The sequence below is a fragment of the Aythya fuligula genome, chromosome 2 (genome assembly GCF_009819795.1).
Source record: "Aythya fuligula isolate bAytFul2 chromosome 2, bAytFul2.pri, whole genome shotgun sequence".
Lineage (NCBI taxonomy): Eukaryota > Metazoa > Chordata > Aves > Anseriformes > Anatidae > Aythya > Aythya fuligula.
In genome coordinates this window covers 114,359,365-114,384,912 of record NC_045560.1, presented here as the reverse complement: position 1 = coordinate 114,384,912, position 25,548 = coordinate 114,359,365, and the positions used below count along the sequence as shown (strand labels likewise).

Sequence of the window (25,548 nt, the reverse complement as noted above, 5' to 3'; positions counted from 1 at the left end):
GTTGAAATTTTTCAGGTCTTTTGGAAATAGACAGCAGAAAAAGACTTGACCCCATCCCTCATCCCTCTGCAGTGCTGACATTTCTGGTCAGCATGGATGAAGCATCTTTTCTTTCCCATCCTCCAGAGCAAATGAGGCTCCATGAAACCCAAGAAGAAGAGTACCCTCCTCCATCTCTTAAAAGGATGTATAGCTGACGTGCTCTTCCTGCATACTGAATAGCTGTGGCAAGGACTCAGTCTCCCTGAAATGAGACCACTTCCTCATGCTTGCTGAATTCGTGGCTTTCTGTCACAGAAACGCTGTCTTAAAGGGCATACTCCAGCTCTCCTCTAGGAGACATTTCTGCATAACTGCCTTTTCTGTAACCATTATTGTCCAATTTTGCCCTGGATATGAAAACAGACAATATAAATAACAGAACAAAGAGAGCATTTAAGAGTCCTACTATTTGTTTCTTCCTTCCTCTTAGGAGCTGCAGTATTCATTGATCAGGAAGGAGAACAACACAAAGAGTGACACAAATGTATATCCTTCTTCCTTCTTTCCTGCTGTCTGAATTGTAATACAGGAAATAACTGCTCAGCATCAAGATTTAGAAGTCATGAATTAATGGCACAGCCGAAACACAAATTCTGTCCTCATATATAAAGGTTTAAAGGTCTTTTTTCCCCTCAATGCCAAAAACCAGATAGAGTAATCCTGAAATGGAAGTCCATGCCCTCCCTGCAATTCAGGTTTTTAATTAGTTTCTTCCAAAACAGTTTTACAATTACCTGCAATTTGTCTACCAATAATTTCCTTCCCTCTTAATAGAGATACAAACTATTCCTGGTCTGTAACAGCCAGGTTTTTTTGTTGTTGTTAATAAAACTGTGCTTGAAGAGTCTTTTGTTAGGTCAACCCCCTTGTTACATATAGAGAAACAACACCAGAAAATGTATTGAGGCAGATCATTAACATCTCCTTACAAAGCTCAGTTTCTTGAAAAATGAACATTTAGGAATTAGATGTAAATGGAAGGAAACACAGTAGCTATGATCTCCAAGTGGCAGTATGTGTGTGCATTTATATTCTGATGTATTGTATTAGCACAGAACCTGCATCCAGTCTGCAACTGGCACTTGTATCAAGCTGCTCTATTCAGGTTGCTGCTATGACAACTATCCAGAGGCAAATGTCAGGTCAACTCCCAGCATATGTGTCTAGGCCATAATTGCATTGTCAGAAACCTAATAGCCACCTACTCCTACTCCTGTAACAGCTAAAAGCAATGTTGTTAAAATTACTAAATGTTGCAATAGTCTTAACCCCCTATTCATATGCTACTAAAGCATTGAAAAGTTTAGATTTGTCTTCCTTTTGTCCCCCAAACTAGAATAGGGAAGAAGAATGTGTTTAAAGGGCCTATTTACAAATTTATGCTCATTTATGTTTCAATGTAAACCTCTCATTACACTTTCTCTTCCTTGAGGGCTAGATATTATCTTTTGCTCCACCATGATGATTATAGATTATTGATATTTAATTTGCGTGGCTATAAATGACAGTGGGGGAGATCATAGCTGCCACCTTGCTGAGAAGTTTCTTCAAAACACTTTCAGTGTTTATCATGTTATCAGCTACATTCTAAAGAATTTCTTCATAACATAGTGCGTCACAGTGACTTGCTCTTATCAACATGAAGAGCTCAAATAATCAAAGATTCTTTTACTGAGTTTACCTTTTATAATTAAACTGGTAGCTTTCATAGGGCTCAGAAATATCACCTCACATTTATCCTAATCTTACTTATCCTAATTTAAAATATATTTTAACACACGCATATATATATATATATATATATATATATATATATATCATGTTTATATTGAGGGAACTTTTTGAGATACCTCATAGGGAAGGAAATAAAGAAAATGGAGATAAAGATGAAGAAAGTAATATTGTTGCAATTGCAAAGTTGTCTTGCAGCTATCTCCAAATATGATCTGATATGAAGAATTAAAGTCAGCATATAACTGATTTGTTCAGAGGAAGGGAAATTGTTTCCCATGTGCACATGGAGATGTACACATGGCTTAATAGCCTCATTGTATTACCTCTCATTTGCCTTGTAGGTAGTGATAAAGAATTGTTAAATTAAATCAAACTAAACCACTTGTGTGTTTTACAAGAAAAGTACTATTCCTTTTGCTCTGTGCACCAAAGGTACGAGGACATCACCTTTCATAGCCTATAAAGTTGTCTGACTTGTTATTTTCAGCTAGTGTCTGGAATGAAAGGAAACCATACTCTTTAGATTTAGTTTTTAAAAAATTAAAACACAGTAATTTTTTTCTTATCATGTATGTTCTATAAAGTAATGACTGTCAAGCATTCTGTGGAGAGCCTACTGTTTCAAAAAGCACAAGCTTCAGCTGAGAAATACCTTTGTTAGGATGGGAGATATGTAAGATAACTTATTTTCCTCTGAGCTTAAACTCTCTTTCATCTTAACTTGTAATTTGCTATGTAACTATAAAAGAATCATACATTGCATATCCTATTACCTAGGGCATAAGGATAAAAGTGTATGTAGCGCACTCCTTTAGATATCCAAAAAACTCTGCATGCTGTGGTAACCTTTCCATGACACTGCTCACTGAAATGGAGGTCAAAACTGCTAGAATAACATGGACTCTCCTCTTTGAGGAGAGAACCCAGTCCATTGGTTTTGCAGTCAAATGTGACTGCTATTCTAGCTACAAATACAATAATGAATTCTTAAGGGTCCAGATTCCTAACTACTACAAATCGCCAATGAAGCTACATCAGTTTTCTAAATGATCTGGCTATTTATCTATAAAGTCTATAAAAAGGCTCATACACTTCTAGAGGCAATGTTCTATGATTCGGTTGTTCTACTTTCTGCTATTTATCCTCCCTCCTTTTTCCCAGATGCTCACATTGTGTCTTGATCCCCAAAACCTTATTTCAGTTAGAGGGAAAATGCTCATTCATAAATTTTGCAGCATGACAGCACATGATAAAAATCAGTTCTAAGCGACAAAACAATGAAACATAAGGCATTTGTAATAATAATAATAATAATAATAATAATAATAATAATAATAATAATAATAATAATAATAATTAAAAAAAAAAAAACTACCAACCAACCACTTGTGTCCCATAAAAGTAAAGACATTTTTTTCCTTGTATTGTTCTATTTGCTTTTCCAAAGGAAGATTTCAACTTTTCATCATCCCTAGGAAAAATAAAAGAGCAGGTGCTTCTCACATGCACATATTAATTTTCATAAACTCTTATTTGTTCTTTATTTACTCTTAGATCTTCCCTTGAAGAATTTTCCTTGGTCTTTTTAATTTCAGAAAGAATTGTAACAAGGCTAATCCACCTGCACTTTTTTTTTTTTTTTTTTCCACAGAGTATCTGTATTGTGTTTACATGGCAAGGGCTTGGTGCTAGGGTGCTGCAGAAGTGGCCTCTGTGAGCAGAGCCCAGCAGCTGCCCCATGTGAGATCAGAGCCAGCTCCAGCCAGCTCCAAAGGTACCTGCTGCTGGCCAGAGCTGGGCCAGGGAGCTATCCTGGGTGGGACTCTGAGATTTAAGAAAGGGAAAAAAACTGCTGTGCAACAGCAGCTGGGAGAGAGAGGGGTGAGAAGCAGCACTGTAGACCCCAAGGTCAGTGCAAGTGCTCTGGGCACACAGCAGCAGTTCCCCTGCGGCCTGTGGAGAGGCCCCTGGTGGAGCAGGCTGTCCCCCTGCAGCCCATGGGTCCCACATGGAACAGATCTCCACACTGCAGCCCGTGGAGGAGCCCCCAGTGGAGCAGATGGATGTGGCCTGGAGGAGGCTGCGGCCCATGGAGAGCCCCCACAGCAGCAGGCCCCGGGCCGGAGCCGCAGCCTGTGGAGAGGAGCCCACGCAGGAGCAGAGGGTCTGGGGGGAGCTGCTGCCCACCTGTGGGGAACCCGTGCTGGAGCAGTTTGCTCCTGGGGGATGGATGGACCCCATGGTATGGAGCCATGTGGGAGCAGTGCTTGAAGAGCTGCTGCCTGTGGGCAGTCCCCGCAGGCTCAGTTTGGGAAGGACAGCATCCTGTAGGAGGGACCCCAGGGGGATCAGGGGCAGAGAAGTGAAGGAACAGTGGAGATGAAGCATCAGGGACAGACCACAACCCCCATTCCCCATTCCCCTGCACTGCTTGGGGAGAGGACGTAGAAGAGAGTGGATAGGGGGGGTGGTAGTTTTGCTAGTTTTAGTTTGCTTTTAATTTCTCACTGCTCTAAACTGTTAGTAATAGGCAATGGATTTTATTAATCTCCCTATGCTGAGTCTGTTTTGCCTGAGATGATAATTGTTGAGTGATCTCTCTTTCCTTATTTCAACCCACGAACCCTTTCCATTGTATTTTCTCCCACTTTCCCTTTGAAAAGGACAAGTAAGAGGACAGTTGTGTAGGAGTTCATCTGCCCAGCAAGGTAAAACCACCATAGTACCCTAGCCCAACACTGCTGTACACTGTCTTATGATGAGGTTTTATAAAAACTGCATCATGGAAGTAACTTTTCTGAAGAAGCAGAGACTGGCAATGGTTAAACTCTCAAAACAAAACTTCCATTTCTGTGACATGAAACAGAGCCACAGAGCTGAGGCCTCTACAGCAGCAGTACATAGAAGCAGCGTCACAATCTCTATTCACTGCCCAGTACAGCAATGTCAGGATGACTTTGTTTCCAGGTTTTTCTATTTATTTAATCACTCTCCTTTTGCCCAACCAAGACAATAGAAAGCACAAGAAACCATAAGGATTCAGATAATGCCTCTTCTATTTCTGACTGAAGCATGTGATAAAAGGTCAATCCAGTTATTGTTTCTACATGTTTGATTAAATGTGATGTAAAAAAATAAAGCCCTCAAAATTCAAGACTGGAGTTACTGTTTTAGAATCTGGACTCTGCAGAGATGATATGGAGAACAACACAAAAGCTCCCTATTGCCTTTGCATCCTCATTCTTCATATGAACGGTGGAAAATCAACCAAATCCAGGCCAGTCTGTAGGCATTTCACATTTTGGCAGTAGCGTCAGTAAGCCTCTACAAATTTCAATATATAAACCTATAAAATTAATGGAATGGAATTTAAATATTTTTAATATCAGGCAGAATTAAAAAGTGAAAGCAACAGAACTCTTCAGTCAAGTAATATATTTCAAATATGTAACTTCCAGCATGTAGGGTACAGGCCAATCAACAGAGCTTGATTTCAAGATAATGAAAATGCACTGAAGCTAAAGAGATCACTTGAGCAATATCTAACACAGCCAGGCAGCCAAAGCACTACAGTATGAGCTGGTAAACACATTTATATTCCTTATCCAGAAGTCTCAGAAACTGACAATGCTTTTACTGTTAGTTTCGAAAACTATGGAAAGGTACTAATTTCCTTACAGACAAGATTACATTGTTTCCAATTATGAAATAAATGGTTGTTATGAAAAAAAAATAAAATAAAATTGACAATAAGTAACTGATGCCAGTGAGACCAGCTTCCATACCTTATTTTCAAAATTGGATTTTTGCAGGCAGAGTCTTTGAGCCCTTAAAATTTTCCATTGTTTTGACTTTTAAGCTGGTTATTTTTGCTGAGCAATAATTGAGGTATATTTTATTTCTTCAAATCACTATTACTGTAGACAAAGCCATATTTAGTTTGGAAAGTCATATTATTTTACTGGTGTACAGACTTGCCTTAGAGACCTACACACAGCATGCTCACAATTTCTTTTTACAAGACCATGTCATGCCAGGGAGAGGAGAAGAAACGAAGGAGAAGATGAAAGAAAAATAATAATAAAGAAAGAAAGGGATTTCAAGAAACTGATGAGGTTTTATCTTAATTTCAGGACTGGACATATGACTCGTTGTTCATAACACACAGACTCTAATCATCCTAGCACTGACTAGGTGTCCCTAAGCTATCTGAGTGAGGCAAAGAATGTGAAAGTAGGCTGACACCAACCACCTTTGCTGGTGGAGGTGGCACTGTTCAGTGGGGACACTGCAACTCTTTAAAACACATACCATTCACTCCACAGAACCCACAAGCCAGAGACAACATACCTGCAGCAGGCACTTTTCAGCAGCATAAATACATAGACATTTTCTGCATAGCTACAGGCAGGGACAGAGAATGAGAGAATAAACGTGTGAAAACATGAGTGAACACACAAGGCAGTGTGACCAGGACCTTCTGATATTCACCCTGTTTTTTAAAAGGATCTGGCTGATCAAATTACTGAGATTCCTTGGAAAGTCCTCCATCCATACGCATTAGGTTTTCTATCTATATCTGTAAATGTACATTTGCCACATTCTGAAAAATATATTTCAGAATATTACCCATAAAATATGTATGTATGTATGTTTGTACATCTTTGAAAGATGATGATGAGGATTCAAATTACATCTTGCTCTAAGGCAGATCTACCCCTCTAGAGGAAAAATAAAAGGCAATCCTTCACTCTGCTGCATGCAATAACGCATCTTTAATGCAATACTTCCATTCATGTCTGAGGGGAAGTGCTGAATGAGTGCTCTTACCAGATCCTCTTAACAATCTACTTTACAGAACCATCAAATGTCTGTCCTCTGTTAGAAACTCTCTTGATAAAATTTATGAAGTGGTAATTTTCATTATCTACATCTTTTTTCCCCTTTTCTCCTCCCAAACTTCCACTGAAGAGTCCTTAAAGCCTGAGTCCACCCCATTTGTTTAATGCTCAATATTAAAATTTTACACTTACAAAGCAAAATTAGAGCTATGTTAACAAGAAAATGAGTTTTTTGTTGGTTTGGTTTTGTTTTTAAATTTGTTTTTGTTTTTAAAGCTATGGAACAGTAAAAAAAAAAAAAAAAAAAAAAAAAAAAAAACAGGGTGAATTGAGTGAATTGAACCTTTGCAACCTTAGAATCATAGAATCAAGGAATCTTCAGGTTGGAAAAGACCTCCAAGATCATCTGGTCCAACCATCCCCCAACCAATAATATCACCCACTAAACCATGTCCTTAAGCACCACTTCCAACCTTTCCTTGAACACCCCTCAGGACAGTGATGCCACCACCTCCCTCGGCAACCCGCTCCAATGCCCAACTGTTCTTTCTGAGAAGAAGTATCTCCTCATTTCCAACCTGAACCTCCCCTGGTGCAACTTGAGGTCATTCCCTGTAGCACTATCACTAGTTACCTGTGAGAAGAGGCCAACCCCTAGCTCCCCACAACTTCCTTTCAGGTAGCTGTAGAGAGCAATAAGGTCTCCCCTGAGCCTCCTCTTCCCCAGACTAAACAACCCCAGTTCCTTCATCTGCTCCTCACAGGACTTGTGTTCCAGGCCCTTCACCAGCTTTGTAGCCCTTCTCTAGACATGTTCCAGGACCTCAATGTCCTTGTAGTGAGGGGCCCAAAACTGGCCTTGAGGTGTGGCCTCACCAAAGCAGAGTACAGGGGGACTCTGGCCCTGCTGGCTGCACTATTCCTGATACAAGCCAGGATGCCGTTGGCCTTCTTGGCCACCTGGGCACACTGCTGGCTCATGTTCAGGCAACTATTGACCAACACCCCCAGATCCTTTTCCTCTGCACAACTTTCCAGCCACTCTGCCCCAAGCCTGTAGCATTGCATGGGATTGTTGTAACCAAAGAGCAGGAACTTTTTAAGAAAAAATCCACTGAAAAAAAAATCCTTTGGAATATAAGTAAGAAAAGTGAATGAAATTTAAAAGTAAATAAAGATAAAAATAATAAAAGATGGATAGAGTCCTTTTACCTATAATGGACTGTCCCTGGATACAGGTCCACCTCCCACCTCAGCATGAGAACTGAACACAGTAGTTGGTTTTAAATACCCCAGTCAGATATATTCTGGAATGCTTTGTTCTCAATCTACTTTGTTAATATTATGTACTTGGAATAAATAATTACATTTCAATGGAACTGGGGCTAGAACCAAGGTTTTCTACTTCTTTAACAACTGTCCACTATTCCCCCCTTTAGGGTAAGTTTCTTAGTGTAGGCTTTATGGAGATAGCTAACACATTCACATTGTTTTTTTCCAGACAAAACTATTCAGCAAATTTATCCTGAATTCACAAATAGTTTTGCAAGTACCAAATCTACATCAACTGAACTAATTTACTGTTTACTGAACCAAATAGCTGGGACTATTTGCAACTGTCTCCACAATGTTCTTGTAACTCACTGACAAAAAGATGAAGGAACTGAAGAAAACAGACTCCACTGCATCTTCTTGTTAGGCAACTTTGCTACTTTAACATCACCTTTGAAAGAAAGATGATCAGTTTGGAGCCATGCTACTGACAAGTTTTGAATTCTGTAAGTAAAAGTAAAGAAACATCTTACCCCTCAATGAAAATCATTACCAAATCCTTCAGTGATAGTAGTACCACAAATAAAAGTAATAAAAATCCTATTAATACGCTTTCTGACTTCTGTCTACAGCTTTTTCAATGTGCTTGTTTCAACAGCTGACTCCTTGGAGAGTATTATGGGTTTATTATTTAAATCACTCAAAAACTCTGCTTTACCCTGTCTGCACTAAGGAGCCACTATTTTTGTAATTACTGGTCAGGTTAGTCTCCAGACAATGCAATGAAAGTAACTGCAATTTGTACAAGTCTTTTCTTAGTCTCCTTGGCAAGCATGTTGAGTTTGTAGTTTTCTTTTTTAATTGTTACTTGACAAATCAGAGAAAAATTGACAGCATATAAAACCTGCAGAACCTGAATGAATACTAAGCCACACTTAACATTACAATGCTTTGACATGTGGTTTGTAAATCTTAATGCAAATGTACAGCTTTAATGAAAATACTTTTTTTTTTTTTTTTTTTTTAAAGAGCAGAAAAGCAATATCTCCTCTCAGCTCCTAAGTTAACAATAATCTAAATGTGGTATTAAATATCCTTTCTTTAGCTAGGGAATGACCTGAAAGGAGTCAATTCCACAAAACAAACAAACAAACAAACAAAAAGTTTATCTACCATGACTGAGCATGACTGAGACATATCTCAGAAACAACTGAGATATTACTAGAATTGAGCTTTTTGATAATCACAAAGAGAAATAAAGTCTAAAAGTTTTTTTCAATAAAAATGTTAGACATTCACTGTATCTTCAGAGCAACTAAATAATCAGTGTAAAATGAGCTACCAGTTTGGCTTTAAAATACTGAAAGAAAACATGTGATTCTTAGCAATTTAAAAACACTGAAATCCTAACACACAAAGTAACAGGTGCACAATCACATACAAAAATAAATATTTATACGAGGTTAAAAAACTCACTAGTAAGTCACCTGACAGCATTTATATATATATATATATATATATATCATAATAACTTTTCTGTTTTAGGCAAATAGGCATTTTCAAAAACATACACAATTTCACCTTACATTTATAAATACATACAAACATTTGAAAGAGATTATGTGCACAGCTAAACATTCTGACTCATGTATACAGGCACAGTTTCTAATATCTATGTAACATATATACTGCATGTTCTGTTACTTGTAAGTCTAGTAGGCAGATTGCACACTATGTCCTCAAAATCTATAACCATTAAAAATCAAGTATGTAACATTATTCAGATGGACTTTATAAATAAACTAGGCACCCTCATACAGCTTATGTAAATATATATAGACAAAGACATGCTGGCATATCATTTTAAGAACTACAGCTTTTGTATTTTCATTATCCTTGCTCGCAAGAAATATATAAGGGATTGCACCACCCTTCTGCATGGTACCCAATGTAAATGAGTCCAGTGGATTTATAAATATGGATGTGGAAGACCCCCAAACAAAACAGTACCTGCTGTCTATCCAACCGCATCCTTTTTGCAGCATTTCTGCTTTCACTCTCACAGGCGGAAGCCAGGATACTCTCTGCAACTGCTGAAGTAAGGTGTGAGGGAATAGGTCGTGACTATGAAAGAGAAAAGAAACAGAAATTATTTCTAGCATAATCCACGATATCCTTATCAAAGCACACAAATATCATCACCTAGACAGGAAAGTCTGCTCATTGAAATGTAGCTTATAGCAACAAAACAGGGAAATGGAACTTGTAAAGATGAAAAATGAAACTAGTTAGATGTTAAAGCTGCAGCTGATCTGCGGATCCATGAGAAGCCCTTTCCCCCCACAGCTCTATTGTCCAGTGTGTTTAGTCTGGCTCATTATGCTGTACTTTGAACAGACAGTGGCATATTCTCCGCGTTCCAGCAGCACCCTGGCCGTCTGATTCTTGTTAAGAAAACTGAAAGGCTTTTTATCCTGTGCAGCATGTGACAGAGATGACTATTGGTTTTTTATAGTCATAAAAAAACAAACCAAAACAAAACAAAAAACCCTGAGTGATAGGACTGAAACATCACTCACAACATAACAGATTGTCAGAACATTTCAGAGTCTCAATCTGTAGTATATGAACATTTGCATTTCTTGCTGCAAAATGACTGATGTGATTAAAATGACTTTAAAAAAAAATAATCTGTTTTTCTCTTGATAATGCCAGCCTTCCAACAATGTAGATATTTTGTGGTTCAACTAGATATGGTTCATTTTTCTCATAAAAAACCTTCCATTATGAATTTCACAGCATTTACATGCTTTTGGTTAAAGGTGCAATGAAGCAGAAAAACAAAACAAAACAAAACAAAAAAAAAGATGTATTTTATATAATATGATATATTTTTTAGTCTGCTGTCAGTTATGAATTTCAATATGGTCTTCCCCACACATTCATTGAGAAGACTATTTACACATCTTTTTTCCTAATTACATACCAAACAATCTGGGAGATGAAGCTCACAATATTAAACTAGTCTTATTCTTTAGTATACAAAGATATATTAGAACTATCTGGAAAATAAAGAAAATCGGTACAACATCACAGATACAGTTATGTACACATATATAAGCACACTCCAGAGACCGCAATTTATTAGACCATGTTCTGAACTTCCATAAATTTTCAAAGCTTCATTGAACTCAAAAGAACTGTGTGACTTTACAGCTACTGAGAAACTGGCTGTATACATGGAGCTTTTTTTTTTTCTTCTTCTTCTGTTGTTTTGTTTTTGACTGGGCGGGGCTCTGTGTGTGTGTTTTTTTAGTGTTGTTTGTTTGATTTCCTTTTCTTATTCCCCAAAACATAATTGTGAACCTGTTGAGAAATGTCATTGAGTTTTGGAAGCAGATTTTGAAGTATTCTGTTCAGTTCTTATACAACCTTAGAACAGATTCATTATATTGGCTCATCTGATTTTATCGTTTTCATAATATTCCAGAAACTGTTAGGTGGCCATTACTAATAGTACATTTTTACCTTTAAAAATTGAAATCCATTTATAGACTTTGAATGTCCTCTGCAGAATGCCTATTTATTATCTCATGCTGTACCTTCTCTAATGCATGGGACAGCATTCTGGGACCAGAGGCTGAACTAGCTTTTAGAAATAGACAGGGATTTAGGGTCTCCATCTCTAGTGCTCTTGACTTAATTCTACCCCCTCACACAAGAGCAAGCTCTCTGGCATCAGTAACAGCTGTGTAAGAAAGACAATCACCAGCAACGCTGCAATAAAATATGACATTTGGATTGATTTGACAGAACAAAACCTATTGAACTTGTTTACAGTTTGCCCAGCAATGTATTTCCATGCACTTTTGAAAATAAATCATTCAAAAGGTGAAGGACACAGATGTTAAGCCCTGGTGCCATTACAAAAGTTAACATTACAGTACATGCAGACACCTTTCCAAGATCTCCAGAGGAGGGAGTAAGCCTTTGAGGGAGGCTTTCACTGACAAAATTATTTTGCTTCCTTGCATGGTGGTATGCTGGTGATGATGACCTGAATATGTTATTGCATCACTTAGCCTTGCTAGATTCCTCTCTATATTTGGTGGCCAAGTATCACTATAAATGCCACCATTTTATATACGTTTCAGGTACATCAACTATATTAGTTGCATGAAAGTCTCAGTGTGTTCCTCTAGCACTGGCTACACAATGATGGTCCAGAAAAATTGTTGAGTAAACACATGGCTAATTCCTCCAGCTACAGTTACAGCTCGGAGCTACAAGCAATCGTTCACACCAGATACATAGTACACAACGTATGGGCCCAGAAAGTAATGTAATGACCAAAAGGTAAAATGAACTCAATTCCCTAGATTATTTGCTTATGGCAGAGAATGAGTTTATTGAAGTGTTCATTAACATTAAAAATGAGTCGCCATTATAACCAAATATTCATTTCTCTCAAAAAGACTGTAGCAGTTATGTTCACCATTGAAACATTGAAAATTAATACCTGCAAAAATGAATTAAACTCCAAGTAATGGAGTATACTTCTCTTGAAATATGTGTTAACCTCTAATTTCTCACACATCACTGCAGCCGGCTGTTGATATGTTCATGTCAAGAATTATCTAGAATGAACCCTAGGGAGAATGTAATGAATGCATGGTTGAGTCACCTGGGGATTAAAATACTGTAACAATGCACAGGAGAAAAATCATCTGATTAAGGTTCACGCTCTATCAACTCAGCTTGGGCAGAGCCCTAGTCTGGCATTGATTGAGAAGATGAACAGTCCTCTGTCACTTTAACAGTTCCGTAGAGCTGTTGAAAAGATTTTCTGTTCCATGAAATGCCATATCTGTGAAACGTCAAAAAGACCAATTTTGAAAAGCCTTGCCTAAGAGGAAAAAAACATTTTGAAGTAATCTTATTATTATTATTATTATTATGTATTTCTAAATAAACTGAAGTCGCTGCCCCATCTTCTAAGTTCAAAGCCCCCTTCTGGCTTAGCTTAACTTCCACTTTTTCTATGCTTCTGATTATTCATGACCCCTGTCATGACTACCAGCTATAAAGCCAACCCAGTCCCTGTAGGGTTCTGCACATTTCTAAACTCCCTATCCAAGGGTGAGACAGAAAGACCGAGGAAAATGTGGCAGAAGCAACATCATTCAGTTCTGCAGAAGGAAGCCTGCGGGTCTCAGACAAACCAGTATTTTTTAGGCTCCCAGGGTTCCTTCTGCTGATAGCAGAGCTCTGGTTCCTGCGTGTTTGAGACTACAGCAGGAAATGTGGGAGCCACAGAGTCCCTATTTCCAAGGGCTCGCAGGCTCCACAAACAATCCCTAGATCCACAACCTCCTCACTGGTCTAGCAGGAAAACAGGTTTCAATTTACTGGACAAATTCATATTTCTTAAAGGGGAGGAAAGAAAAAAAAATAGAAAAAAATAAAATAAGAAAGAAAGAGTCATTACAAAAAATTCCTGACCAGCTTTAAGTGACAGAACATACCTACTGTTTGATACATAACATTCATAGCCCCAGACTTGTATTTCTATCACTTCACAGTGATGTAAGCCAGGTAATATCTGTAGTGGAACTACCCATGTGTAAAAAACAGAAAAGAACCAAGCCTCTAATCTTTAGTCTATCAAAACAAGCAACTCACATGGAAGAAGGCAGGATATAATTTTTGTCCTTTTGAAACAATGACAGATAGAAAAGAGGAAAGTGTCAATTTTATAGTAACTTTCAGGTGAAAGGATTAATAAAAAAGGGAATCTTTAAAAACATCTTAACATAGACCTTTGGAGAAGACTATACACTTTGGTCCATCACACAGCAGGGGTATACAGAACTCTTCTGTATTTAGAAATGAAACTGACTGTATCTGCACTAAAACAGCAGCTACGTTTTGAATACATATAGTTCTTTGTTTTTGTACTTCTTTTTGGCTGACACCCAACACATGTTCAACCTTAACACAATGCATGTGAAGAGCATTTTGACAAAAGATGCAAAGGAAATCTCCTAACTTTCAGGTACATGTGGATGCATCTCTTTTTAACACCTTTTGAAAAGACTGACATTCAGGAGCTGGTTGAAATTCCCTCAGTAGCCCAAAGGAGATGGCCGACCACCTCCAGTCCTCTCATATTCAAAAACTGCCTTACAAGGCTGTTTAAATCTGATTCTTGAGACCACCCCAGAGCCTTAAGATAATGATGATGATGATGATGACAAAGAAACAAACACACTTAACTATCATACTGGACAGGACCTTGTACATGGTTTTAAGATTTATTTTTTCATTTTTGTGCAAATTAATATAAAAACTTCACAAAATTATCCCCTTATGTCTTTCTGAAAATAAATAAATAAATAAATAAAAATCTATTGGCAAATATATTTTAGCAGATTTCTTCAAGAAAAATCATATCAGCTGTTTTTCCTTTGTAGTCAAATAACCATTGGTCTGCTTTCAAGAACATTAAAAATGACAATATTTCAGAGGCATTGGTGGTGGTTAGATCAATAACCAAAGCATCTTACAACAAGCTTTCTGGAGGGATGGAGTAGTTTTGCAAACTTGCTGATTTCTTCCATAGTTAAAATCAGGAATATTTGGCCAAGATCCTCTAAAAAATAACTCTATTAATGTAATCTCTGGTTCCCTAACATAACAGAGGCTAGTACTTTCAATATGCTGTGAAATACCCATTTTGTGGCACACATCATTTATATGCAATATCCCCAGGTCTTCTGTTTGAAGTGATGTGCCTTTTCATTACTGATATGGGAAACATAAAATACCCTTTTTGCAATGTTCACAGAATTTTTTTGTTTCTATAGGGAATCTAAACATAAAAATAAAAAAGTCATATTCTAATTTTAAATGTGCATTTGTAGTGCAAGTCTACCGATTACAGATATAATACAGGGACTATTTTCAGTCTAAACCACTAGGAGCAGTGTATTCACCAGAAAGAGGTTTCTAACTAGCTGTGTGTGCTACCCTGTGGTTACAGAACTGTTGCCTCTAAAGTTACTGCATTAGTGTTTTCTGTTAGGTCTAGTATTTCCTTCTAAATAATAGCCTAAGTTTTCATACAGGAGCTTGGTCTAGATACTTTGTCACATGTTACACAGGTCTGACTCAGTTCTGAAAAAAAATCAGCTATCAATTATGTCAAATAATGGGCACACATGCACACCTGGTAAAACACAAAACTTTATATCCTGACATTTGTGCATAAATACTCCCTTGTAGTTTAGGTCAGTTAACATCAGAATGAAGAATCTTGGAGTATAAGATAGTTGCAAGCATGTAAACATGGAAGCTAATTTCTTTTGTTCATAGAGACTCTAACAACTAATATACATGTAAATGTGTGAATGAGGACATATTTTATCTATTACTCAAACATGAAAACAAATTTTCCAAGGCAATTGGCCATCCAAAGTTGAAGATGAATGGCTGAGATGCCTCAATGGCAGTTACTGAGTTTTTCCAGAGGTACCCAAGCAGTCTGTACTCCCAACATTGCGAGGCTCCCTACTGCTTTCCTGCATGTCAGTTTTTCCTTATGCATTGTAAACCAGTCCATTGCCAAAATGAAATATTATGCCACAAACCTTTCATACTAATGTATTAAGATCTAAGACAATGTGTGAAAAACCATAATATGTATCTAATAACAGTATGCAATCCTTAATTAGCAGCTTTTCACAGAAAATATCCACAATGCCTACTAAGAAAGGGTATGGGCTATCTTCAATGATTTTTTTTTACTCAGTATAATGCAGTTGTATGGCACAGAACCATCCTACACTGCACAGTTAGAAGGATTCTGAAAAAATTCTGCAGAGTAGTTTTAAATGTACACAGTGAATTATGATACCACAGTCTGTTGAATATAATTTTATAATTATTTTGTAGAGAACTATGAAATATGAACAACCAGACTGGCATTTTAATGCTTGCAGCAACTGTTTCTGACTGGGTTTTGATGTATTTTGCTCAGTCTCGCAGCCTGCAGTGAAACTGTGATAAATACTCAATTGTAACACCTACTAAGGAATTCAAAGAAACACCTAGAAATATTTTCTTTTCCTAAAAGGTAGAGGAGACTTTTTGAAATGTTCAGTTATAATCATATCACTTTTTAAAAGTTTTCAGCTTTAAAGCACATTTAATTGAAACAATGCATATTGCACATTGATTTGACAGTGCCTAAATACCTAACATACATGTATATATAAACTTACATATCCATATTCCTGTGTTAAGGAATTCCCATATGATACTTTTCAGCCAACTACTTTTCTCCTGTTGCTGCTGCCCCTACGTACAGGGCCAAGTCCTGGCCCACTTACTTAAGAAAGATTTTCAGTGGGGCTACTGGAAAATTTAATTATCTTTTGTAAATAACAGAAATAAGATCCATCTAACTTAGTCTGCATAAAATCTGAGTATTTCATCTATACTAGTTATCTAGGCTCCTTTTTTATTTCTTTTAAAAGACAGGTATCTCCAGAAGTTGACTCTCAAGACAGCTGGAGATAATCTCTCAGGAGGGTGTCATCTGTGGGATTCACTGATTGCTGAGGGAAAGTCACCTAATTTCTCTAGCACCTTAACTCTTAGTTAGTAAATGTAGGTGAGATTACCTCTATCCTAAATACATATGGTATGACAGAGTGATAGAGAATCATAGTTCATTGGGCTGAACTATATCTGAGATAGGCTTGGATTTGATAGATTGGACTGGGCACTCCAGCAGCAAACAGTTTTCTAGTAAAACTCCAGAAGACCAGGAACAACTGAATCTGATTTACCATTGTTTCCTAATTCAAATACAGAGTAGGTCACCTACTCTTAAATTAGTGTCAGAAGCCATATCATCAAGTAACACTATAGCAGGGGTCGTAATATGTCAGAATCACGGTACAAGAAAAACTGAAATACTTAGTACTTTTTTTTTTTTTTCTTCCTGATTTCATTCTTTCAGTCTTCAATTTCAGTCAGGCTGAACATTCTTTTTATCCCAGATTTTAATCTTTCCTTAAAATAGTTGTTGGGGGGAGGAAGTGCTGGTGGTAGTTCCTATTTCATAACTTAGTGCAATTTTTCAGTCATGCTTATGACCTTTACTGTCAACATAGGCCTGGAGGACTGAAAAGCCAAGTGACTGCAAGGGCAGCTGGACTACTCAAAACTAAATTACTGAAATGAAAGCTTCCTCACTGTAAAGCTAAAACTCTAAAACAGAGACATTTTAAAGAGGCAGATTTCAGAAGACATACCACCCTCTGAAAAACACTCGATCACAATAAAAAAGCACTCCAGCTCACTAGATGCATTTAAAACATCTTGATCAGCATGTGCACAGTTGCAAATTGTTAAAACACCTCTTACAGCCAATTGGCACAAACAAAACACAGAAGCAGCAAAAGACATCAAGGTTGCTGATCTGTTATTGATAGATAACAATCAATAGGATAGATCCTGTTATTGTTCTTCTCAGCTCCTTCTTACTTAGGAGCTATCTTTATTCATAGTGTTATTCCTTTCCTCATCACTGACACATCCAAACATCTTCAGACAATGAAAGGTATTTGTAACTAGACTTTTCTCTCCAATATATAACAGCAGTATCACTTAGTTCTTTGATAGTATTTATTTGTATAACAGTAGTGCCTAGTGGGGGGTGGGCAGGGGCAGGGGGGAATTACTGTTGCTAAAACCAAATTTTTTATGTTTAAGCCTTGATATACTACATGGGAAAAAGTGCATATCTGTGCAAAAGGCACTGTAAGGTGCAGTTTCAAATGGAATGCAGAAACTGAGTCTGATGATAAGAGATCCTGAAGATAGAAAGGAGCAGATAGTAGAAAGAAAATGTGATTAAGTTAATTCAACTCTATTTTATCATTTCAAACATTGCAATTTTCTGGACTGTAACTAAGTAAGTAAATATGTGTACTCAGCAGCTATTACTTTTTTTCTTTTTTTTTTTTTTTTTCATTTGGCATTTTTTCACATATGCATAGGCAGGGACAAGTCTAAAGTACAGATTTTTTAAATATTAGTGAAATAGGTCATTTGACTATTTCAGAGAGAAAACTCTTGTTTAGCATACACAGATCACAACCACTTAATATATAGAAAGGAACTCTCATTAACATCAGTCCTTCAGAGAGGGGCAATAATTCATTTTTTCTTTTGCTTATGGGCAAATGAAGAGAAAAACAAACATTTTCTTTAAGAACTTCTTAAAGTTGTGTGGCACTGCACAAGTGGAAGCATAACCCAGAGATATCATCCAAAATTCAGTGATTTCAGGACTAGGCAAACTTCCTTCCCAATGGAAAATTATGAACAAGATCACAGAATATAGTAAGAGAATGTTCTCAATAGACCATAAGCAAGAGAGAACAGGAGGAGAAAAGTGATCTTGCAATTCATGAGAAAAACTTTGACAATGCCTTGTTGAGGGATATGGTTGTGCCAGAATGAAAATGCAAGTGGCAAAATTATGAGCTAAAAATCAAATGAGGAAAGCATTTTCAATGCAGAAAGGGAATTTCTCAAAAGAATATTTGTAACAAGAATCTATTCAAGCTGCCTTGGATTCCACAGACTCCAGGCTGTCATAAGTAGGTGAATAACTGTAAGCATCTCTTAAAAATAATAATAAGAAGAAATATTAACTAACAACACAAACTCATGACACAGAACCTTTCCTATTGCCTCAGAGCTAGAAGTAGCCTGTTATGCAGTGAGAACTGTCATTTGGATTACAGATGGCAAATAACTGACAGAAGCAGGCTTCAGGCATGCTTTTTCATCTTTACCATGCAGTCTTACGCTAATTAAACTTATTGTTTACATTTTCTCTTCACTTTGCAATATGACGCTGTAGATAGCTGCACCACTCCACATAGTCTGAACTGTCACACGCCATTTATGAGATTAATTCTCTTTTTCTCTTGCAACTAGATGCTCGAAACATGGCATTCTGGCCCTGAACAAAATGAAAAACTTGTGTTTAATATGTCTAAAGTAAAAGGCACCACCTGTGGAGATTATTATCTGATATCCTATTTAATATAACAACAGTAGCACTATTGCTCCTGAGGAGATCATTATCCTGTTTTGCTGTAGCTGTGTGTAGCACCTGATTCAAATCAACACCGACATGTCCTTTCATGATTGTTTTGAACAAAAGTTATTATCCAGACACAAAGTGATTCTTTTCCACTGTCAAAACAGTGAGTATATTCAAAATAATCATACAGTCAAGTGCCTCTGCCCATGATAGTATTTTTTTAAAATGGCTTATAGTCATGACATACCAATAGAGTAATTTAGAAACTAGAAAATAATTAAAAACAACAAATGGATATGTGTTATATTTCAGAATTATTCAAGACTTAAACATAAAGCACTAGTAGTTCTCTCGGGAAGTTAAAAGGGAATTGCTCAAAGATTTAGTCTCCTCTTCCTACCTGCAAACAGTGAAGCAGGACAGATTTCCCTTCTGGCCCAAGAAAGCTGCAATCTTTGGTATGAACACCTGTGCCTTGTCACTTCTATTCATGGGCAGCAAAGTCAATATTTTAGAGGGTAATTTGTTTGTTTGAAAGGAAATAAAGCCCATCATAAAATGTAATATTATAAATATAGGGAATATTTCTGAATTATAAAGGTTGCCTATTTGAATCATGTTCCTGGTAATCACTGCTCCTTTTCCCCTCCCAGGAATAAATTTGACCCTGCAACCTTTGTTCATATGAAAGTAACCTTTGCAAATATACATAATACACTAAAGTCAAACCAAGCTAGCTTTTATGGGTCAGACTGTAAACTCCTTGTTCATACAGAAAAGCAGTTGTGCAGATCTTTCAGATGATAAAAATTAAAAAAGTCAGTTTACATAACTGCTCATCAGCATGAATAATGATAGTAATGAAGCCATAAATTGGAACAGCGAGGAGACTTGCTAGCATCAGCTAATTTTATAAGTATTTTTATTTTAAAGTACAGCACAGCAAAAATATTTGGCACCATGAAAGATGAACAAGATGTTGCTGAATTATTCTCAGCTGGAGTGAATGGATATAATTTGATTCTACTTACTGTATCATGGAAAATATTTACTTTCTGTTTTTCCTTCTTTTATTTTGGAGGGCTATACAATTTGACATGTACACCACCAGTCAATCTGTGGTACTTTTATCAGTACAGCTGCCCTTTATTCTACCTGTCTATTTTCATCTGTGTTTCCATTGTTCAGAAACAACATTGTCCCAATGTTTCAAATAATAAAGCCACACAGTCACAAACACATACAAAAAATTAGTTTCTGTCTCTGCTGTTTGTGGTATCCAGTAATGGTCTCACCCTACAATAAACTTGATATTGTGTTCTTAAAACTGTCAGCTACCATTTTAAAACAACATATGGACATAAGCATTCTGCATAGACTGCAGGAAAGAGAAAGACAGAGAGAAAGAGAGAAACAGTAAAATTCAGTCATGCCCAGTATTTTTATGTAATCAATGGGTTTGTAGATGATTCATTAAAATAAAAATGATATGTTTGATCACTAAATGATATCTATTTGTAACGATGAAGTGACTTCATTGTCATCTAAAAGCCAGAGAGATAGCTAAGACACATCAAGCATAAGGTAGGTAGGTACTCAATTTCTTGCAGTTTTCCTGGAATTTGGAAATATAAAAGTTTTTTAAAGATAATAAATTTGCCAATTGGTGAGAAGAGCTATTCTTTGCCCATTCTTAAGCTACTGGGTAATATTAAAATACTAATGTTGGAAAACACTGCTATTTGTATACTGATTTCATGGTCTTTTGTTCACTTACAATTAGTAAAACTGCTCAAAATGTAAACTTGATACCTGTGCTTTAAAATCACTGCCTGTGTTTTATATAGATATATAAAACTATATATCTATATAGTTTTCTATCTATATAGTTATCTATATATAAAACTATAGATATATAAACTATATATCAACTGAAAGATTTAAAGGAGTTACCATTACTGATAGTTCATAGGATAAAATGTGCAAGAAAGAAAATACAAACCATTGCCAATGCAATGTTACTACACTGAGCATTTGCTTAGATATAGCATTTTTCTAGCAAGATCTAATTTTTATAGAGTTCACACAAATGCAGTTAGCAGAAGTATTTTATAGAAAAATCCATCTTACTTCAAGATTTTGCCAGGCAAAAATCTCTAAGTGTAATCTTGAGTAGGCAATAAGTCACTATATAAGCCATCATTTGGTTTCTCTCCTTATACCTTGTTTTGTTTTTAATTTCTTACAGATCCATACTAGTTCATCTTGTGAATTTTAGTGTCTCAAATAATTTTTATACCAGTGAAGAAGGGGAATAAATTCAGGAAGAATGAAGGAGGCAAAAAGAAACCTCTGACCTGGTATTACCAAAAATAAATAAATAAATAAACGAGGAAAAAAAAAAAAAAAAGAAAAAAAAAAAGACACTAAGATGAAAACAAAATAGTGTCATGGATTTACATATGGGGTTTTGATGGAAACTAGGGCTGGGTTTTAAATCAAAACTCACCATCTCAAAACCACTTCTTTTCATCCGCCTGCAGGACTTGAGGTAAGTACGTATGCGTTTTCTGGCACGCTCTTGATACTCAGGGAATTGTCGCCTGCATGAGTCAATGATAGCTTGGATCTTTTCTTTTGGCTGCTTAGAGATTGGGACCATTCGGTCCAAGTTTTCATCTACAAACAGCCTGACAAACATCTGTTGGCAAGAGGGAGACAGAGGAGACGGGTTTGGAGGGCTGCTCTCTTCTCTTCCTAGCTTTCTGTCTTGATTACTGATAGGAAGACATTTTTTTCTATCCACGGAATAGCTTTGTAATGGGAAGCCAGAAATATTAAGCAAACAGTTCTTTAAAGGATTATTTGGGGGGTGGGAAGGAGCTAATTTAAGGGAAAAAAAATAAGGACAAGAAAAGAATAGTCTATAGGATACAGAACTTGTGAGATAAACCAGAACAGATTGTGAAGATAGGCACCACTTAAGTTTCATCATTAACAATAAGCTGTGATTGCTACATCATTTTATTGAAGTGAATCTCACTTTTCTTTGTTTGAACAATTGCTTGTGTTTTCATGCATAATTACATACACTGGGAAAGCAATAGCGAACAGCTGACCACTGGAATGGTCTTCTGATAAACTAGCTACAGCCCCTTTCCATTCACTGACTGAACATGCACATCCACACGTCCACACACACAGGCACATATACACACACAAAACAAAGCCTTGTTTTCTTCACTGGTAAAATGGCACTGTGCCTTAAATTCTAAATAAAACACAGTAAAACTTTCATCTGTTGGCAAGACTTTAATGTGCATTAATATAATTGAAAAAGTTCCAGCAAATTAAATTAATGTGCCTTTAATATTGTCAAACTTACCATAAATAGCAATGTAAAAGGAGGTAGTAGAGGTAAACAAAGCAACAAGTGCAAGGGGACTTACATTAAAAGCTTTCAGTCGCTCAGCTTCTACCCCATCCGACTCATTAACCTTCTCAGGATCTTCCTGCTCATCATGGTCATCCTCATCTTCATCTCCTCGATTCAAAGACAGATCTTCAGCACCTCTGCCTACACTCTCATTCTTGCCAGAGTCATAGCTTGAATAGCTATGTGCAGGGGACTGAAAATAGATTTAAAAAATAGATATGTATATATCTGTAAAAATTCACCATAGAAATAAGGTCTGCACATCAAAAATGCTTTATAAACATTTAAACAATTCCATGGTTTCTTTTTATTCTTGGTTCAACATTGTGTGCTCATGGTCCTTGTAAGAGTAAACAAATCTCAATAATATTCATTTTAGTATTTTTAAAAAATGTGACCAGATGTAAATTCAGTAAACAAATTACCAAATTACCTATGATAATTACAGTCAAGATACTTGCCATACATACTACATACAGAAGTTTCTAGCAAATACTAACTTCTTTATATTAGCCAAGATGTAAATAAGGGGCAATAGGTTTTCCACAAAATTCCAGTGTTAAACATTACCCATTTTAAGGCAAAACAGATATAAGTAGGAAACACTGATATTTATTCAATCAGTATGAAATATTTTCAAGAGCCAATATATGTTCAAAACATTCAAAATGTGCAGATGATCATGTTCTAGCTTTCACTTGGAAAACCCGAAACCAAATTAGAGGTGCATAGGTTGGTTAATTTTATGAATGCTCTGCTGAGAAATATGTAGCAAAACCATTTTCTTTCCTCATATCAGCATTCAGATTTTTCCCCTGAGCAGAATAGTCAGCTTACTGTATAAATCAGATGACCATCTCATTAAAGTGCTATCCACTTCCGAGACCAAAAAGTTTTCAGTTATCAAAAGAGTCAATACTGTGCATTTTTTGTGAAATATCAAGACCTCATTTACCTGTTTCCTCTGCATATGCTTCAGACCGACAAAACACAAAATGACATCAGTAATGAAAAGCCTTCTACAATGTAACACTTTAAGATCAAAGCTTTGCACCAGCCATACAAAAGTATCACAGAGTATTTTCACCAGAGCCATCAGATTCACATTTAGGTAATTCAGAGCTCTATTTTACTTCTATAATAAAAATCCTGTAATATTTCAAGATATTCCTCCCTTGCTTCAAAGCATACTGTATTCAATTAACTTCAAAGAGTCCTGTATCAGGTACTACATGATGAATTTCACACATATCTATATTTTTTTGTGCCTCTTGTCTAAATGCCACCAACATATATATCAAGATATATATATATATCAACAAATATATATCAAGAGCATAATGTGTCAGTCAAGAATATATTTCAAATACACGTGGTTAAAGTCACATCTTGTTCTACATTCTGAGCCTCCTAAAACTGTCTTTCATTCAGTGTTGTTTTCATCAACCACAGAATGCAGCTGGGCAGTGAGGTAGGAGGGAAACGCCTACAAAACTACGTTCATCTTTAAGGTATATTTCTTGCTTTATATTCTTTCTCCAACTATTTTTTTTCTTTCCCTATTTTCCCTATTTTTTTTTCCCCTATTTTCATTTCCATCTCATCTTGGCCCTCTGTACACCACTGGTTTTGCAGTCACTACCATTCATTTCCTCGCCTTTCCTTTCCAGCACTCATGCTCCAAGCCTTCCTTATCTATCCTCCCCAGACTATATTCTCTCAGAACAAATCCCCTTGAGTTCCACTTTTTAATTTCTAATGCTTCTAACATCAGATCTTGCAGCCTCTCTCTCATCCCCCTTCTTAAGAGTCTCTTCTCTCCCTAAACCCTTATAATAGACAAAGGGAGAATGAAGAAACATCAAAAGAAAACAGAAGGGCCAGCCTCTGGATACAAATATCTTCAACAAATAGTAAGTTCAGTATCACCTCCTCTTCTTACAACTGCACAGTTACAAGGCAAAAAAATTACCACTAATCCCAGTGTTCATGATGACAGACATGAGGTGGTGTGGGAAGATGACTTTGGAGAGACAGAAAAACAAACCAAACAAAAAAAAGGTCCATTTTCTTCTTTGGCACACTGATGTTTTATTTTCAGATGATGAATATCTACACTGCTGCCCATTCAGATCACTCGTCCTTGCAGGAGGTGGTGAATTCATTGGATAATTATGCTCAAGAAGAATATCCTGATCAGTTCCATCCTGATAGAAGATGCTTATAACATATCAGAGAATCTAGCATATATGAGCAACAGTATTTAACCTTACTATTGGCTACCAGAAGGCCAACAGCAGCAGCCTGATAGCCTGTTATGAAGGAATGTGAAGAATGATTTTAAAAATAAAAAAATAAAAATAAAAAGTAACATTGTAACTATATACAAATGCTATGCAGTAGAAGATCTGACTTCAGACTGAGACTTGCTCTTTGGTACTTTTTTATTTCACCACTTACTATAGCTATACAACATGCAGAGAGCTCCTAGATAATCTAAAATCCATTTCCTGTGCTAAGCATCATATAAAGTTATATCAAGCAGAAGCTACTGCCCTGAAGAACCCTACTGTCTGAAACCCTTGTTCTGCAAACACTTGATTTCATATGAGTCATTTCATCAGACTAAATCCAATTAGACTACTCATGTGCATATAGTTAAACAGATGCAAAACTGATTTCAACATGTACATATGTTTGGGCTGATGCCAAGATCATAAATTATGCACCAGGATTGAGATTTGCTTTTGTGAAGGAAAGGAATTCAGACCAAAGTGTATTAGCTGTCACTAGAAAATGCAATAGTTTTTTGTTTTGTTTTGTTTTTAAGAAAGCATTGCATAGAGAGACTTGTCCAATATTTTTTCCAAAATATTTATTTCAAGAACATCTTTGGTGTCATAAATGAAAATTATAGAATAGCATGCTCTGCAAAACTGCAAAAGTTGCATGGCAGAAGTAGTTATTCACTGGGGATTTGATGACTGTGTGCAATAGCAGAAAAAATCGTGGCTTTTTTCCTAGCTGGTGGGTCAACAAACTGAGGTTAAAAAAGCTCAGTTAAGAAGAAAATGTCTACATTTTTATATTTATACATA

The 25,548-nt window shown here is 36.5% G+C and overlaps 1 protein-coding gene across 5 annotated transcripts in view; it reads right to left on the bottom strand.

The window, feature by feature from the left end:
* Positions 1-25,548, bottom strand: part of NOL4 (nucleolar protein 4) — a 193,456-nt gene that overhangs the window by 26,991 nt on the left and 140,917 nt on the right. For 4 of the 5 annotated variants that reach the window (XM_032182971.1, XM_032182972.1, XM_032182974.1 and 1 more), the window contains 3 exons: positions 22,464-22,643; positions 21,524-21,715; positions 9,900-10,013 (listed from right to left, as the gene is read on the bottom strand). In XM_032182971.1, the coding sequence (XP_032038862.1) occupies positions 9,900-10,013; positions 21,524-21,715; positions 22,464-22,643 (486 nt within the window). The remainder of the gene's footprint in view (positions 1-9,899; positions 10,014-21,523; positions 21,716-22,463; positions 22,644-25,548) is intronic. The other variant, XM_032182973.1, reaches the window with a different exon arrangement.